Source organism: Musa acuminata, chromosome BXJ3-2 (assembly GCF_036884655.1).
Source record: "Musa acuminata AAA Group cultivar baxijiao chromosome BXJ3-2, Cavendish_Baxijiao_AAA, whole genome shotgun sequence".
NCBI lineage: Eukaryota > Viridiplantae > Streptophyta > Magnoliopsida > Zingiberales > Musaceae > Musa > Musa acuminata.
In genome coordinates, this window is record NC_088350.1 from 32,642,423 (window position 1) to 32,657,703 (window position 15,281).

Here is a 15,281-nt window from a genome sequence, read left to right on the forward strand (position 1 = left end):
ATTTATAATCTGAATTTTAAATATTTGTAAGTTATCACTTCATAAATATAGACATATATTTTTTTATTTTATAATCTAATACCAATAAAATTATTTTCACTCCTTTGCTATTACCTTTTTTTTTTCTCCTTCTTCTTCTTTTTCTCCTCTCCTCTTCCTCCTAATCACCAAAGATGATATAAAATGATAAATAATAAATAATAAAATAGAATGATCTAAATATAGAAGAGGATGATATTAGAAATATTTTTTATATTTGTTTATATAATTTATTTTTTAGGGTTATGTAGATTTAGAGTATCTTAGAAGACATTATTTTCTGAGTTAATTAGAATAACTCAGAAGTGGTCATATTTTGAGTCTCTCCAAAATATTCAAAGTTTTATCTTTTAAATATTTATAAAATATTTAAAATATAATATTTTTTAAATGATTCAAAAATATACAGAATATATCATTTTTCAGGTAATCATTAGAAGTCAAATGTTCGGATTAATATTATGGATATTTTAGATCTTAACATCTGAATGTATAATATTTTAGATCAGGTAGCCTCCTTAAACAAACTGATCCTGTTTACTTATAGTTCATTATTTATCACTCAAAAATTCTCATTAAATTATTGTTTGATATTTAAAATATTATTTTCATCAATAAACCAAGCTATTCATCTATTAAGAAATTGAAATAGAACAAATAAATGATTTATATCCTGCCCAAATTTCAAACTAAATGAGAAAATTTGTGATGTAATATGTTTTTTATATATCTCGAAATTAATATTATGTCAATGACAATATTGTATCATTTTATAGCTGTGATATCTGTGAGGAGTATGAGAAAGCCATTATGAGCTTAAGAACATAATATTTTCTTAAGCACTCAAATTCATTGCATGAAGAAGAATTATATAATGTGTTTCAGAACTCTTTATCAAAAATGATATTTCATTTCCTCTTGCATTATTCCACTGCTATAATATCTATGCACAAAATAGTATATGTATCTGTTCCTGCTATTTATGTCTGTTTCCTGCATCAAAGTATGCTGTGACTATGTCGAATGAAACACCAAGAAAGCTTAGCCTATCCAAGCGACTTGAGTTGATGACACTTGAAGAACCTGCATGCCCTTCTAATTAAGAGAGAAGGTGGTGCAGGGCTTGGGGAGCTGAGGAGATCCAGGCACCATGTGAGCCCCGGCAGAGGGCACATTGCTACCGCCGGCTCCGGTTGAACTTGTCGGAGCTCCCATAATGGACGTGATGGCGGCGGTCAAGGCCGCGGTGAAGTTTGGATCGGTGGTGATCGCGGCAGTAACACTCTCGACCACCGCTTGCTGCCGCGGTCCGTGCTGCAACGTCTGCGGCCCGACCATGCTCGGTAGCTTCTGCGGGAGGCCATATATGGGGAAAGGCATCTGGAGCGGGGACACCGTAGGGTGGGCCCGCTGCAGCAGCTGCTGGATCGGGTTCGCGGACTTCGTCAGGTCGAGGGTGATGGTGGGAAACGAGGTGGAGGCGGAGAGAGTAGCCATGGTGGAATCATAGAGTATGTGAGGGTGCAGAAAGCCGTTGGCGGAGGCGACGAGCGAGTCCTTGCTGGTGGTGGAGCCGGAGAGTAGCATGGCCGCGGCCGCCGACGTGGTGTTCGCCATGGCTTTTGCGGCGGGAGGAAGAGGATGGTTGTGCTTGCCTTCATAGGTGGTTATAAGTACCGTCTTGTCCTCGGCATATCTCTGCACCTATTGCATTCATGCAGACAACCATCAGTAGAATTAATGGCTTTACATGTTGACTAAAAGCATGAAATGGGCATTGATCGACAAGCTATTCTGCAGAGGCATTTGATCAATCACATGATTCGTTCTTCTTCTTCTTCTTTTCTTCTTATGTCACTCTTAGGTAGAACCATCAAAGTGCAATAAGAAAAACGATAAGCTCGTAAGTAGCCATGACCATTCTCTAGATGCGATCATGAACTCAGAATTGCTTGCCCTACCTGCTTCCTAACTGGGCATCCGGTAGCCATGGTACAGCGATAGTAGGCCCGAGGACAGGGATTGCCCTTAGCCATCTTCTGACCATACTTCCTCCACTGACAGCCGTCACTGATCTAGAAACCACAACAATCTCTTAAGTTCTACAAAACCACAGTTCAACAGTGCTACTGAGATCGATCGTTCTGTGTTTGTGTTACCATTGGTGCATCCGATCGAGCACGCACCGAGACTCTTGCTCTCCGGTTTGAGAGGTCAGATGGTGTAGCAGTACTGCTTGTTTCTTGCGTTAGATTGGGGTTCTCTGAGGAGCCATCAACCTGAGAGTGCTGTGTTTCTGCGGATGGAATGATGCCTCGATCACTGGAGATTATGTTGAGCGAAGAGGAGTGTTCTCCGTCGCCGTCCTCGGAGTTTCCGTGGATCATCCGCATGCGAGCCGGTCCATGTTCCATGATTTGGTGTGCTGATGGTTCTCCTTGTCTTGCCACACCGGTCTTGCCATCCTTTTGAGAAGGAATCAAACACCTCAAGTGACGGACAAAGATGAATTTGCAGAGATGGATTCTCTTGGTTCTTTATGATATGGATTCTTTTAGGATTTTGGTGGACAAGATTCAGACAAGACAACATGGTAAACGATAGGAATAGGGTTCCCAAATAGAGGATGAAAAGAGAAAAACCTGCCATCGGTAGATCTCGTGTTCTTTCTGTTGCACCGCTGGAAGAAGCTGACTGTGTAGGGCAGTGTAACTTTCTGTGAGCTGATCCAGCATGCTTCTTAATCTCCGGTTCTCATCCCTGACTCGGTTTAGCTCGATCCGAAGCGCAGAAAACTGCGACTGTGGTGTTAAGAATAAGTCCATGCAGATTCAAAGAATCAAATTCCTCTAACACGAAACAAAGATCCTATATATCTTATAGATCCGGGAAAGTCAAATTAAGAGTTGACCTCCTACGGTGCACAAAACAGGAAACCCATATCGGTCTAAGAAAAGCTAACAACTCACCTTGTGTTTTGATTTCTCCTCATCGACGACGACTTGGCTGGCCTGAGAATTCACTGTTAGAAGGTACAATCCAGTCTGGACAGCAGCAAAGAGAAGCCCTCATCATCAATTCTAGACTTTGGATAATAACCCTCATATAATTAACCATGCAGTTAATTTGTACTCGGATCTTATAATCTCTATCTATTTCTAGAAGCTAAACGAGTGCAAATAATGGAAGAGGAGGATCCCTAAGAACTCCATGACCTCGATCCAACACTCTGTTAGCTTACGTTGACAGAGGCGCCTCCACGAGCCAGCGCGTTTTCCTCCTCTTCCTGATGGCCCTTAGGTGACGCAACGCCGGCTCCAGCTTCAGTGACATCTTGCCGACCGTTCTGGGAGAAGAAGTCGACCTCCTTGATCGGGTTCCGGAGGCGCAAAAGCGCCATGTCTTGTGGCCTGTCCATCGGAAGGACGAAGAAGATGAAGGTCAGCGATACAGGAAGGAGAGAAGCGTGGGTTGTTCGAGGGCCGGGAAAGGAAACAGAAGGACAACAGGAAGGGGGGAATGTGAAGTAGATGGTACGCGTCCCATCCCGGACAGTTTCGGGACCCTCGGTCCAATTTGTAGAGAGAGAGAGAGACGGCGTCACTTTTGGCGTCAGCGTGACAGGTGGTGGCCACAGAGGCGCGGAGAGGACGCGGGAATAGGCGGAGACGTTTCCGGTTTCCCGGTTCCCGTGGACGGACCGTTGGATCCGACGGTACCGGGGCGACGGCGAGGGGCGGGTTCCCACGTGGCGAAGGTCGCGCCCCGGTCAACGAGGTAGACGGCACGGCTCTCTCTCCCTCGCGGTGTGGCATCGTTGGTCACCATAACCGGGACCCATCGGATTTGACTTTGGCGCGCCACGTAATAGCGTAACTTGACTCCGCGGCCACGCCGCGTCATCCTTTGGACTTGACGTCGTTGGGCCCCATCTTTTCTTAATCAACGCTTTAAAATCGGTGCCGTGTGGACACACAGTTTACAGATATTTAAGGAAAGGAAATTAATTCATGTCCACGAGAAATAAATCATTCTGAATTAATACGTCTTTGTGACGTTGAGGTATATCTGAAAAATATTATTTTCAGCTGTCTGTGTATTATGTAACTTGTGATATTATTTTCACGTCTCAAGAGATAATCGTAATAATATTCCTCTGAATCATCGATCATTTTCAAGTAATTATCACTGGAAGAAGTGATAGATCACAACTGAATGGAAATTGTCACGACAATGAACGATATAATTAGGTGAAAACATCTATAAATTATGTCAAAAGTCTTTGGATAACATTAGGTGATGCTGAAATATAAGTTTTTATCATTTTATGTATGACTGAGAATCCAAAGAAGCCGGAGAATACACGCCAGCTTTATTGCTCTATCTATGTAAGCTTCGAGGAAGGTCCAAAAAATTAGATTGTGACTGGAAGAAATTTGGTGCACTTGTTCTTTCAAGTTGGCAGTTGATCATAAAATGGGTTTTGCATCGCATGGAAATGTGAGGATCAAATAATTGTAAAGCAAAGCTTGTTCATATGCTACTTATTCACCAGACTCCGCTACTCTTTTACATGGTCTAGCAATATGACAAACAAATTAATGTTTAGGTGGCCATGAGTCCAAGTGGATCCTCTAGTTATGCTAACTATGCTAATGAAAAGAAAAAGGCCATGATAGTTTTCAGGAGACTTTTCATGTCTTTTCATCTGTGTACACATGCAGTGGAATATCCTAAAGATTGAAATAAAATATCATGCATTGAGAAGAAAAGGATTCTGTGGGCAGGAAAGAGAAGAAGAAGAAGAAGAAGAAATGTGAGTGTGAGAAAGGGAAGGTGTTGCGACTCTCATAATACCGATCGCACCAAATTAAGAAGTCTCAGTTCCTGTTGGAAGACAAGTTGCGACATTAATGCATGCATGGACTTGCACTGCTCTATCTTCTACAAATCAGCATGTTTTTATTGCTACAGATGCCATTACTGGTGAACCAAAACGTGGAAACTTCGCTCATGGATTGGGGAAAATAGGAGGAGACTACAACGTCCATGCGGTGGCAGTCAATAAGCTTTGTTGTTTGAATAAGTTGACATGAATCAATTAGTATGAGCCAAAACTTTGTCTTGTTACAATACAATTAGTATCGTAGACACTCGTTGGATCATTCCAAGGAATATGAACTAAATAAAAATAGCATAAGACATGAGTAGCTATCCATGTCGACAGAAGTGAGGCGTGGAAGCTTGTGAGCAAAAGTTTTTCTTCATTCTTCGACGCCCCTTCCAATAGGCTATTGACAGGGCCTTTACATGATCTATGTAGAATAGACATGTTATGGTCGACGGATATGGAGATAAAGACGTCAACCTACCATATTGCAAAAGAACTCGTGGCTTTTCTAACAACGGAGAGAAGACCAAACTATGGTGTGTGATCGATGGTCCCCTTGGAGTGTCACATGCAACGCAGTTGAGTCAAGCAATCAGGTTAAAAGGTTAGCAAGCATATCAAAAGATCAGAAGAAGAGAGAAAGAGAGAGATAGAGAGAGAGACTCGTGAATGGCTATAGAAACGCAAGCAAAAGAAAAGAAGAAAAAGAGAGGAACAAGAGACTCATGAAAGGCTAAAGTAAACACAAGCAAACAAGATGACGAAAAGAAGAGCGCGAGAGAGAGGTTCTAGTAAATGAAAGCGATGCCGGAGCTGACACTAAAGAACAAAAGAATCTAAAGGTCACCTTATCAATGAAAGTGAGAGGCTTTGGCTTAGCCATTGACTTCTTGTGAGTCATTTGGACCACCTCTCTCTCTCTCTCTCTCAACAGATGAGGCCAGTGAATATAAATATAAATATAATATAATATTTATATTTATATTCACTGGCCTCATCTGTTGATGACTTGCATGGACAAGCAAAGCAGGACAACTAGATGGGCAAGTGGAGATAAATTACATAGTGTCCAAAAATGGAGTAGCATCATTAGGTGGGAGGCATATTTGGAGATACTTGACCTTGTGGATAACATTATACACAAATACATAATCATCCTTATGAGAAATTTTGGTCAGTAGTACCTTTCTTGTGTTCTTATCTTTCTCTTACATGCATCGTGCCATCACCAACTTGTAAGGAGTGGTTATAATATTCCTCAAGTAATATTTTCTTTTCCCTAATGTATATTATTTGATGGGATACCACAACTTCTGTTGATTGGGCCATGATTTTTATTATTATTTTGTCTTTGTGAAAAGCGTGGAAGCTTTAAAATCATAGTAGAAATCCATGGATTTAAACTTTCTAGTACAATTAGCTAAAATATACAATAAATCGTAGCATAAATGAAAATAATATATTTGATGGGTCAAATGTCATCTGGAGACTCAATCAGTACTAAAAATGAAATTTATCAGTATATGAATCACATATAAATAAGCTTCCAATGGTCAATTACCAAGTTAGGTTCACCTTCCAAATCTCACAATATTTCCTAACATTCGATGAACAAATGACTGATGATTGATGGTCTGAAGAAAAAGATGATAAAAGAGGGTGAGAATTCCATGTCACATAAGAGAAATAATCATTAGTAGGATATGTGGTAGATGTGAAACAATTAGGATAGACTACTGAGGCCTCTTAATCATTCATAGGAGCACAGAGAGACTGTAGCACACAGTTCAGTGACAAGAGGAGTTGCTTCTGCCTTCGTACTACTTCATTGCACTCATGCATGAGTACAGATCAGTAGGATATGGTTTCTAGAACACTAATAAACAAACAGGAACAATACAAGGAGACGTGGCACTCTGCTGGTCCCACAAAGTTTCTTTGGTGTTTGAAGTGGGAGTGACCTCGGAAAGGAACTACACCTCTCTCCTCTTTCTCTGACGAGACTTCGAAGCCCTCTTTGGACTCGGTGGTTCCCTTTCCTTTTCCATGGGTTAGCAGGAAAGAAACTACTCCTCGATCATCTCTCTCTGGCGAGACTTCGCAACCCTCATTGGACTCGGTGGTTCCCTTTCCTTTTCCATTGGTTAGCATGCTAAGGAGGACTTGGACCGACCACCGCCTTGGCTGGAAGTGTCAAAGCATGTTGAAGTCTGGCCAGTGCAAACCAACACACCACCTCCTTTCATGTCACAGACTTCTGTGGCACCCTCCTCGATCCTCCACTATCGATCAGACTAGGGTGTTATTTCTGTAGTCTCATGAAAGTACACTATGGATAAGACTAGGGTGTTGGAGCAACACCAAATCAGGGGTGAGAGAGAACAATCTTTGAGATGTGGAGAGCCAAGACGAAGGCACCATTGATCCAGCATCACATGGAAGCTACTTCAGAAAGGGAGATGCCCAAGTTGTTCATACATTGAATGGTAGAGGAGCCTTGACAAATGTGGTAGGTATTCCAAGAAGACGTCGAGGTGAAGGTAGGACACAAATGTCAAGATCATATATGACAAAAACCTATGGACATATGATAATCAATGTTAAGATAAATTAGGATAAATTATATGATTAATATTTTAGGTCAATTAGAACTCAGTAAGTCGGCAGGATACGAGAAAATTGTATGATGTATGATTGAAAATCAAATATTTTATTTTTGATTCTCACACAAAATCTTTGATTGACTCTTACCATATATACCTTTGATATCAATACTAGTTATATAGATAACGCTTGTGATATAAGGGGCTCACCTCAAAGGAATCATATACGAAGAATACTTGCTAGATTTTGTTACTAGTAAGAAACAAATCTCAGTCAAGTGCATAAATCATGCTTAATCTGCCAACAAATTGATTCCACGAATTACATGCAATCATAATAATATTTAACTCTGACGGGAGAATTTTAGGAAAGAAAGAGAACAGCAATTTTGTCCTGGTGAGGAATTTTTCATTGACTATGTTGTAGCTTTCAGAAACGTTTAGCTGCTAGTGAGTTTTCCCTATAAGATTACACAGTAGCTTCATCAGAATTCACAGTCCATATTTTTCCAAGAAGACAAACACAATTAAGTATGCTGAATGGAATCATGTTGGAGAAGGATGTGCAGATGAACATAGGAGAGACCAACAATGGAAGAAGCCATTTCTCATGTGTGCCAAGGACTGTCAAAGGTCACTAGCCTTTGCAAGGAAGTAAAGCACAAGTGAAAATTGGAAGGGGACTTGCAGTCCTTCATGATCCGCCTCTCCCCTTTGCCCCACTACCCTTCCCTACCTTCCATGGAATGATGATGACTTCTATTCATCTGTATGCAGGTGATGAGTTGTCCTTCTCCTAGATACTGCACCACCTTCCCTCCAACAATAACTTGACACCAACAGGAGAACACCAGCAACGCCATTGCACTTGTTCTTCCAGAGTGGCCTAGGGTTAGCAAATACCTACCTGACTGAATCTAATGTTGGGTCACGACCTTGCACTCTTCAGCTCTCACTACTGTACTGATTCCTATTGACTTTTAGCTTTATTAGACACCGTTATTCCAACCTCACCTGTCCGAGCGATCAATATCCAACAAGCCTATGGATCAGACAAAGTTATCGAGGCTGCTGTGAGTTGTCCAGTCCATAATCCATGGGCCACTTTGAGAGCACTAACATTAGGAGCATATTTGGACATGTAAACGACACTGTCCTTTCCTATCCTCAAAGCAGATGGCACAATGTGCGTCGCAAACTGGTGGTGGCATGCCATCTTCATGTTGAAGCCCTGACATTTCTGTCAACTTGAGGCAGCGAGATTGGTTTGTCCTGCTTCAGTTCAAAACAGGGGATTGCATGCAACAATCTGTTTCCTGGCCAAGCTTAATACCTACCATAGTCAACCTGGACAGTTTTCTGCAAATCCCATACAGGTAGTTCATTTATTGAATTAATATTATAGCTTAATGATGGGAGTTCATGAACAATCCATGGATGGGTTGGTTCCTCAAAGTTACCATTCTGAATTACAAGTACATGTACAAGTTACGATCAATGAATCACATCCCAATCTTGAATGCCGTAGGAGTAAAGCAACTTGTACCTTCGTCGAGTTTTAGATCACCACATGCAACCAGGTGCCACCAGAGACCAGCCTTCCTTCAGTGCCAAGAACTTTGGCCAACTTGTAGTGCTAATTATGTCTTCAGCTAATTCATCCTCCATCTCCTTGCCGGGAATCTTTGGAGGTGACACAAGCATGTCACATGGAGGACTTTGCTGATCTTTAACTAATGGCAATCATGCAATGGAATAGCAGAGTCAGATCTTTGTTTCTGCAGTCATGGCTTCTTGGAGCAGCATATGATCGCCACCATGGACTGGAGCTCCATGGTGAAGTGATGGCTTGCACATACGAGTATGTCCGAGTGATGTGGTCGATGCATGACAGATCAAGGTCTATAGAACACATACCAAGCTCGTGATGCCTGATGTTATATACCAAGGTCTATGCAACTTCGCTTCCCTTTTGATTTGTGATCCACGCTTTGTATTGGAGAAGAACACGAGAAAGGAGAGAGAGAGAGAGAGAGAGAGTGTGTGTGTCAGTTGCAGTTCTATACCAACAGTACTCAATGCAGCATCACGATAAAGACCTCTGTTTAACTATAGAAAGGTTTCATGGTGTATGAGATGATATGTTTCTTTCAGAATTTAAGGTTAGATCTGCTACACGAACAAAAATGACAGTGAACTGTTTTCCTCGAGAAGATGTTGCAGAATTCTTGAGATCAAGAGGAAAAGGGGAATCAGAAAGAAACGCTGATGAGATCTTAATTGAAATCATTGATAACAGGTAAAGAAAAAGACACTGCAGAACTACAAATCAAGAGAGTAACCCAACCCAATCTCTGCTTATTAACAGAGGTTAGCCAAAAGCACCAACGTGATAGAAATCCGTCGTCTTCAATTGAAGGGGAAGTAGAGATCCAGCCATGAGCTGTTGTGTTCGACGCAAGAAATTGGCATGATTTCTTCCCCGCCACCGCCGCCAAAGATTACGTTCTCGCTGGGATGCATGGCATCGAGGAGCCAGTTCTGCCGCTGAAGCGAATCCATGGCCATCTCGATCGGGTCCTTCGCAGTGACCTGGGAGGTCGCCGACGACTCCGCCGCGGAACGCAGCGCCAGCTGCGTCGTCTGCTGGTTGATCCGATCCTGCACCGACTTCAGCTTGGCGTCCACCATCCACGCGAGGCTCGTCGCGTCCTCGATGTTGACGTCGTATAGGCTCCGTCCCGCCACCGCCTGGTGCATCAGGAGGCTCACCTCGAGCTCGCGGTTGTCGCGCCCCTGCCGCCGGAGCTGCTCCTGCAGCTTGGCGGCCCGTTGCCGGAGGAACCCTTCCTGGTCCATCATCTTCCGGCACTTCTCCATCTCCGGCATGCTCTTGAACCGCTCCAGCAACCGCGCCGCCTCCTGCGCCGACGGCCACGCCTCCGGCTGCTGCTCCTGCGGCCCGTAGATGATCATGCACGCCTTCACGTTGCACAGCGTCGCCAGCTCGCTCACCTTCTTCATCAACCCCTTCTTCCGTTTCTTGAAGGTGGCCCGCCGCGTGGAGTCATTGGCGATCCATGCCAGGTTCACCTTCTTCCTCGCCATGTTTCCACCTCTGCCAATAGATCCTGTCAGATAGCACCGAGAGCCGACTTTAATAGGTCGGATCAGAGAGCAGAATCATAAAGATTCTGTCAATTAAATAACATGGAAATAGGGAAAGAGGAACAGGAAACAATTGCTAGAATCCCGCCTCTTCTTTTTTCCATAATATATTCTTTCCTTCAAATCCCATCATATTCCAATTTCAGATTTCTCAATTTCTCAATGTAAACCAAATTAAATAATCTCTTCCCCATTCGATTTATCTTTCCTATAAAAGCTACTATCGGATTGTCTTTGATTTATTCTATATTTTGATATTTACTAATAAAAAATATAATGAGAAAAAAAATATTTGAATTTTATCTACTATCATACTGTTACTGTTGTAAGATCGAGTTTTTGTCAAAGATGTCGATCTTGACCGATGCAATAAAAATAATTTACAAACGAGAGATTTTATGAGTGAGTCTGCTAATTAATCAATCGTATGTATATGAGAAACGCATAGATGATGTCTGACAACTTGATCTTGCACGAAGTGGAAGTTGATGGCAATGTGTTTCATGCGTAAGTAGAACACTGGATTGACGCATAAGTAGGTGGCTCCAACAGTGTCATAATATATTATATGAATAATTGTGGAGTTAACGTTAAGTTCCTTGAGTAGATTTGTGACCCAATTGAATTCAACTACAACGGTTGTAATGACATGGTATTTAGCTTCAGTTGTGGATTGTGCGATTGTCTTTTAATTTTTAGAACTCCAATTGATTGGATTAACTTCAAGGAAGATAATATACCGTGACGTGGATATTCTATCATCAAAGTTCCATGCCCAATCAGCATCAACAAAGGCATGGAGATGAAGTGAGACATGTTTGTGGAGAAAAAAATCATGATTAAGGGTCCCTTTAAGATATCATAAAATTTGTTTGACCACAGACCAATGCATAATAGATGGTCGATGCATAAATTATGATAATTTATTGACTGCAAATGAGATGTCTGAATGGGTCAGAGCTAAGTACTGTAAGGAGTTGAGTACTTATCGGTATTGAGTATAATAGATAGCAGGCCTTCCATCATATAATTTGATCACCAGTAAAGAGGGGAGTTGTAACTAATTTTGCATCATACATGTTTGTCTTTGATAATAAATCTTGAATATACTTTCGTTATGATAGGAAAAGATCTAAATATGTAAATATTGCTTCAACTCACAGAAAGTAGCTCAAGGTTCCTAGATCTTTGAGGAAGAATCGATCGACCAATTGCTTTAGAAATGTCTGAGTCTCCAAAGAATTATTGCATGTAAGTAGAAATATCTGAGTCTCCAAAGGATTATTATCAACCTTTTGAGATGATCAAACTCGAGATAAGTAGAATTATTGTGGGTTTAACAAGGAGATCATTCGAAAAATCTGGAGGCTACATCACATGCGCAGCGAAAGAATAAAAAATAAAATCCCCTATTCCTAAAGAGATGTTCGTCTTCGTGCGAAGATTGATACGCAAAATTCCACGAAACTTAAAACTACATAAATTGTATTACCTAGGAAGATCGTATATCATAAAATTATTTTACAGAACATGAAACAATTGCTTGAATCCCATCTTTTCTTCCTTCCATTCTTTCCGTAAAATCCTATCATGTTCCAACCCTAAATTTTTAATTGACTTGAGCTATGATGGTTGGAGGTATAAATTGTGACACCGGATCCAATTCTCAAGCCATGGCAGCTTCTTCTTGGTCGGCCAAGCTGATCATGGCATCTGCCGAAATGCACTATTTTGATGTCCACCCTTTGTTTGTATCTTCTTTATCCTGTTATGGTAATGCACTTTGTGTCATAATGTATTACGGCTGATGTGTTCAGCCTTTGGTTGTATCTTCTTTATCCTGGAGTGATTGGGGTTCGACTGCCACCTGTAGCGCCGTCACAATCGGGTTTGCTTGGCGTGGATGCCTGTCTCTGGAGAGCAGTAGAGCGGTGAGGACGAGCAGAGAGCGGCCTGCGACCAGAGGATCGCAGTCGCCGAAGGAAGAGAAGCAGCAATAGATCGCAGCCGAGATTATTTGGCGAAAAGCTCTTCATTGGTGAGGAGGGGTGAAGGTTAGCCGCTTGCTGCAGATCAGGTGATGGCGGTCGGCGAGGAAGAAGGGGGAGCAGTGTTGGTGAGCGCAGCACTAGAGGCACCGCAGCCGGAGGGAACGCAGTAGATGATATCCTGTATTGCTGACATAGGACCCTTCAGGGCTACAGTGAGCGGACACTGGCGCAGAGCGGCAGCGGGAGAAGACAGTCATCGTTTGCCGAGAAGGAAAGCGTTGATCTGATCAACGTCGCCGAAGGTGGCAGATCGTTGTCTCCTGGGCGATTCTGTCGTGATAAGGAGGGTGATGCAGCACCTGCGCTTTCTTTGGGAGCGTCGTTCGCGGGGAAAAGACGAAGAAAGAGGGATGCTGCGCTGAAGGGAAGGGGCCGCCTTGCGCACGAACGCAAGAGAAGGGGGAGAAGACCCTCGACAGGAGATGTGGTGCTTGCCTTTGGAGCAGCAGAGGCAGCAGCGAAAGTTCTCTGGTAAGCGATGCAAGTTTCCACGGTCTTGATGCCGGTACAGCAAGAGGACGCGCTCCTCGGGCGCCGCCGAGGGAGAGGCCCGTCAAGGAGAGCTTGTAGACGCGGCCGTTGTTGCAGGTAACCCCCTCGAGGTAGGAGGTGAAGATGTTGCACGGGGCAGCGAAGGTGGCGGCCGTCCAGTTTCGGAGACTGCTGGTCGGGTCCGTCAAGGAGCTGCGCCGGTTGGAGAGGCACGCCTCGTCGTCCGGATCATAGAGTGTCGACGATAGGAAGAGAAGTAATGGTAGTTACTGATAAGGTGTGCTGGAGATGGCTGGGATCTAGAAGCGGTAGTGCGGAGCTACTGGCCGTCGGGGACGAAGGCCGCGCTGATGGTGCCACTCGAGGAAGAGCTGTAGGAGGCAGCAGCGGAGGGAGATAAAGGTGGCTCCTTTGTGGGTTTCCAGCGTGCGTTCCTCGGGCGGAATGGCCTTAAAAGCTTGAGGAGCTTTACAAGCCCTACTTCCCAAAGTCCAGTAGCAGCAACGGTCGAGGTGGAGTCCGTCACCGTGCTTTGCCGACGCCGTTGCGGGGCCGTCCAAGGAAGTGATTGGGTAAGGGCGTCGAGGGAGGAAGAGAAGAGGCGGCAACGGACACGCCAGTGACGAACGACCTGTGGCAGTGGAAGATGGATGCGGAGGATCTCGTCAGTCCACTCCTAGACGTCGGGCTTGAAAGCGCAATGTTGTTCCTCGCTGGACAGCGAAGAAGAGAAAATAATAATAATCTTGTTTAACGCAAGGGCTCCGGTACTAAGGTGAAATGTAATTATAAAAGCTCACTTGAATTAGTTAAGCATAATATTTATTTATACATGATAGAAAAGAGAATTTTCTTATCCAGTTAAAAAAATCTTATCTACTATCATACACAACCCCGTCATAAGCAATCGTCATAATGTAGATCTTCGTGATCTTGTTAAGAATTCCACATTGGTGACGCCACACGATAGAAGAAAGAGCTTACTCTCTGCTACTGTTTTCTTTCGGAACAGGAGGGAGCAGCAGCTTGGATATGTTATGGTCTCTGTAGATCTCCGTTTCATCACTCTATTCGCATACGAGTCAGAGCTCATTACATCGAAGCTCCTGATAAAACAGAGGGCTCTTTTCCTTCCTTTTCTTTCATCCATCCGCCATAGGATGAATGCAATATGTTAGCATCTATATTAACGTGGAAATCCAAGCCATTAGTGCACAGTTAACCAAATCGTAGCACTGTGATTGCACAGGGGAGATGGTGGTTCGTACGGAGTGCTGCAAGTTTACTTGTTTTTTTTGGACCATCCGTGGATGAACATGTGTCGGGTGCAATCATTCACAACCAAGCTGGGCGTGCCGGTGGAGCAGGTAGATGTCCTCGGAAAGAAACGTTGCAGCTAGCGATTTAGATGATTGCTGGAGAATAGGATGTGGCTTGCACCGGACGTGTCGTGTTATCAGAACACCCACAAGAGTAAAGAAGAGGAAAGACGCAAGAAACTTAGTGCTTCATTTATTGACGATGACGACAAATCAACCAATACAGCAACACAACAGTCGAAAACAAAGCTAGAGTTCACAGAACTCTCAACAACTAGTAGAAGAAATCATTTGTACAGACGAACGAATCAATCACAGAGCAGCGCCACCATCGTATCACCACTTCCTGCAGACAAGAGCAGAAGATCCAAGAAACGAACTTTGAACAACTCTTTCCTTCGGAACAAAGAAGTCGAAGATACAAAGCATAATGGATGTGTCAGAAGTAAAGGAAGGGAAAGACCAGAAGCGTTTGGTACCTTACAGAGGAGCTCCGAGGAACAATTTTACTTGGTTATGGCGTACACCGCGTAGATGATCCCGGGGATGTAGCCCAGAATCGTCAACAACAGGCAGATCCAGAACTCCGCCTGCTCAAGAACGATAATTAGCTGATTTGCTCGTGAGATGAAGAAGAGGGATACGCATGCATACAACATCACTGCACACACGCACCTTGCATCCGAACTTGAGGAAGACACCGAGCGGAGGGAGGATG

At 43.3% G+C, this 15,281-nt stretch overlaps 2 protein-coding genes and 1 long non-coding RNA gene across 5 annotated transcripts; all 3 read right to left on the reverse strand.

Annotated features, from left to right (window-relative positions):
- Positions 1-929: 929 nt before the first annotated feature.
- On the reverse strand, positions 930-3,591 carry LOC103974930 (transcription factor WRKY5). Of its 3 annotated transcripts, none has more exons than XM_009389834.3 (6): positions 3,281-3,591; positions 3,009-3,083; positions 2,682-2,840; positions 2,199-2,504; positions 2,001-2,114; positions 930-1,743 (listed from the first exon to the last, which is right to left on the reverse strand). In XM_009389834.3, the coding sequence occupies exons 1-6, from the start codon at positions 3,455-3,457 to the stop codon at positions 1,135-1,137; spliced, it is 1,440 nt and encodes a 479-aa protein (XP_009388109.2). In that variant the 5' UTR covers positions 3,458-3,591; the 3' UTR covers positions 930-1,134. The 3 variants fall into 3 exon arrangements, with proteins under 3 accessions (XP_009388109.2, XP_009388114.2, XP_064994808.1); XM_009389839.3 differs by having other exon boundaries at positions 2,682-2,834; positions 3,281-3,582; XM_065138736.1 differs by having other exon boundaries at positions 2,226-2,504; positions 3,281-3,582.
- Positions 3,592-9,808: 6,217 nt separating this feature from the next.
- Positions 9,809-10,669, reverse strand: LOC135631146 (agamous-like MADS-box protein AGL80). The gene has a single exon (XM_065138587.1). It carries the CDS (start codon positions 10,639-10,641, stop codon positions 9,943-9,945), a length of 699 nt encoding a protein of 232 aa, XP_064994659.1. The 5' UTR covers positions 10,642-10,669; the 3' UTR covers positions 9,809-9,942.
- Positions 10,670-14,732: 4,063 nt separating this feature from the next.
- Positions 14,733-15,078, reverse strand: LOC135630817 (uncharacterized). Its single transcript, XR_010494149.1, has 2 exons — positions 15,043-15,078; positions 14,733-14,909 (listed from the first exon to the last, which is right to left on the reverse strand). It is a non-coding gene; the product is annotated as an uncharacterized LOC135630817 (long non-coding RNA).
- Between the last annotated feature and the right edge of the window lie 203 nt (positions 15,079-15,281).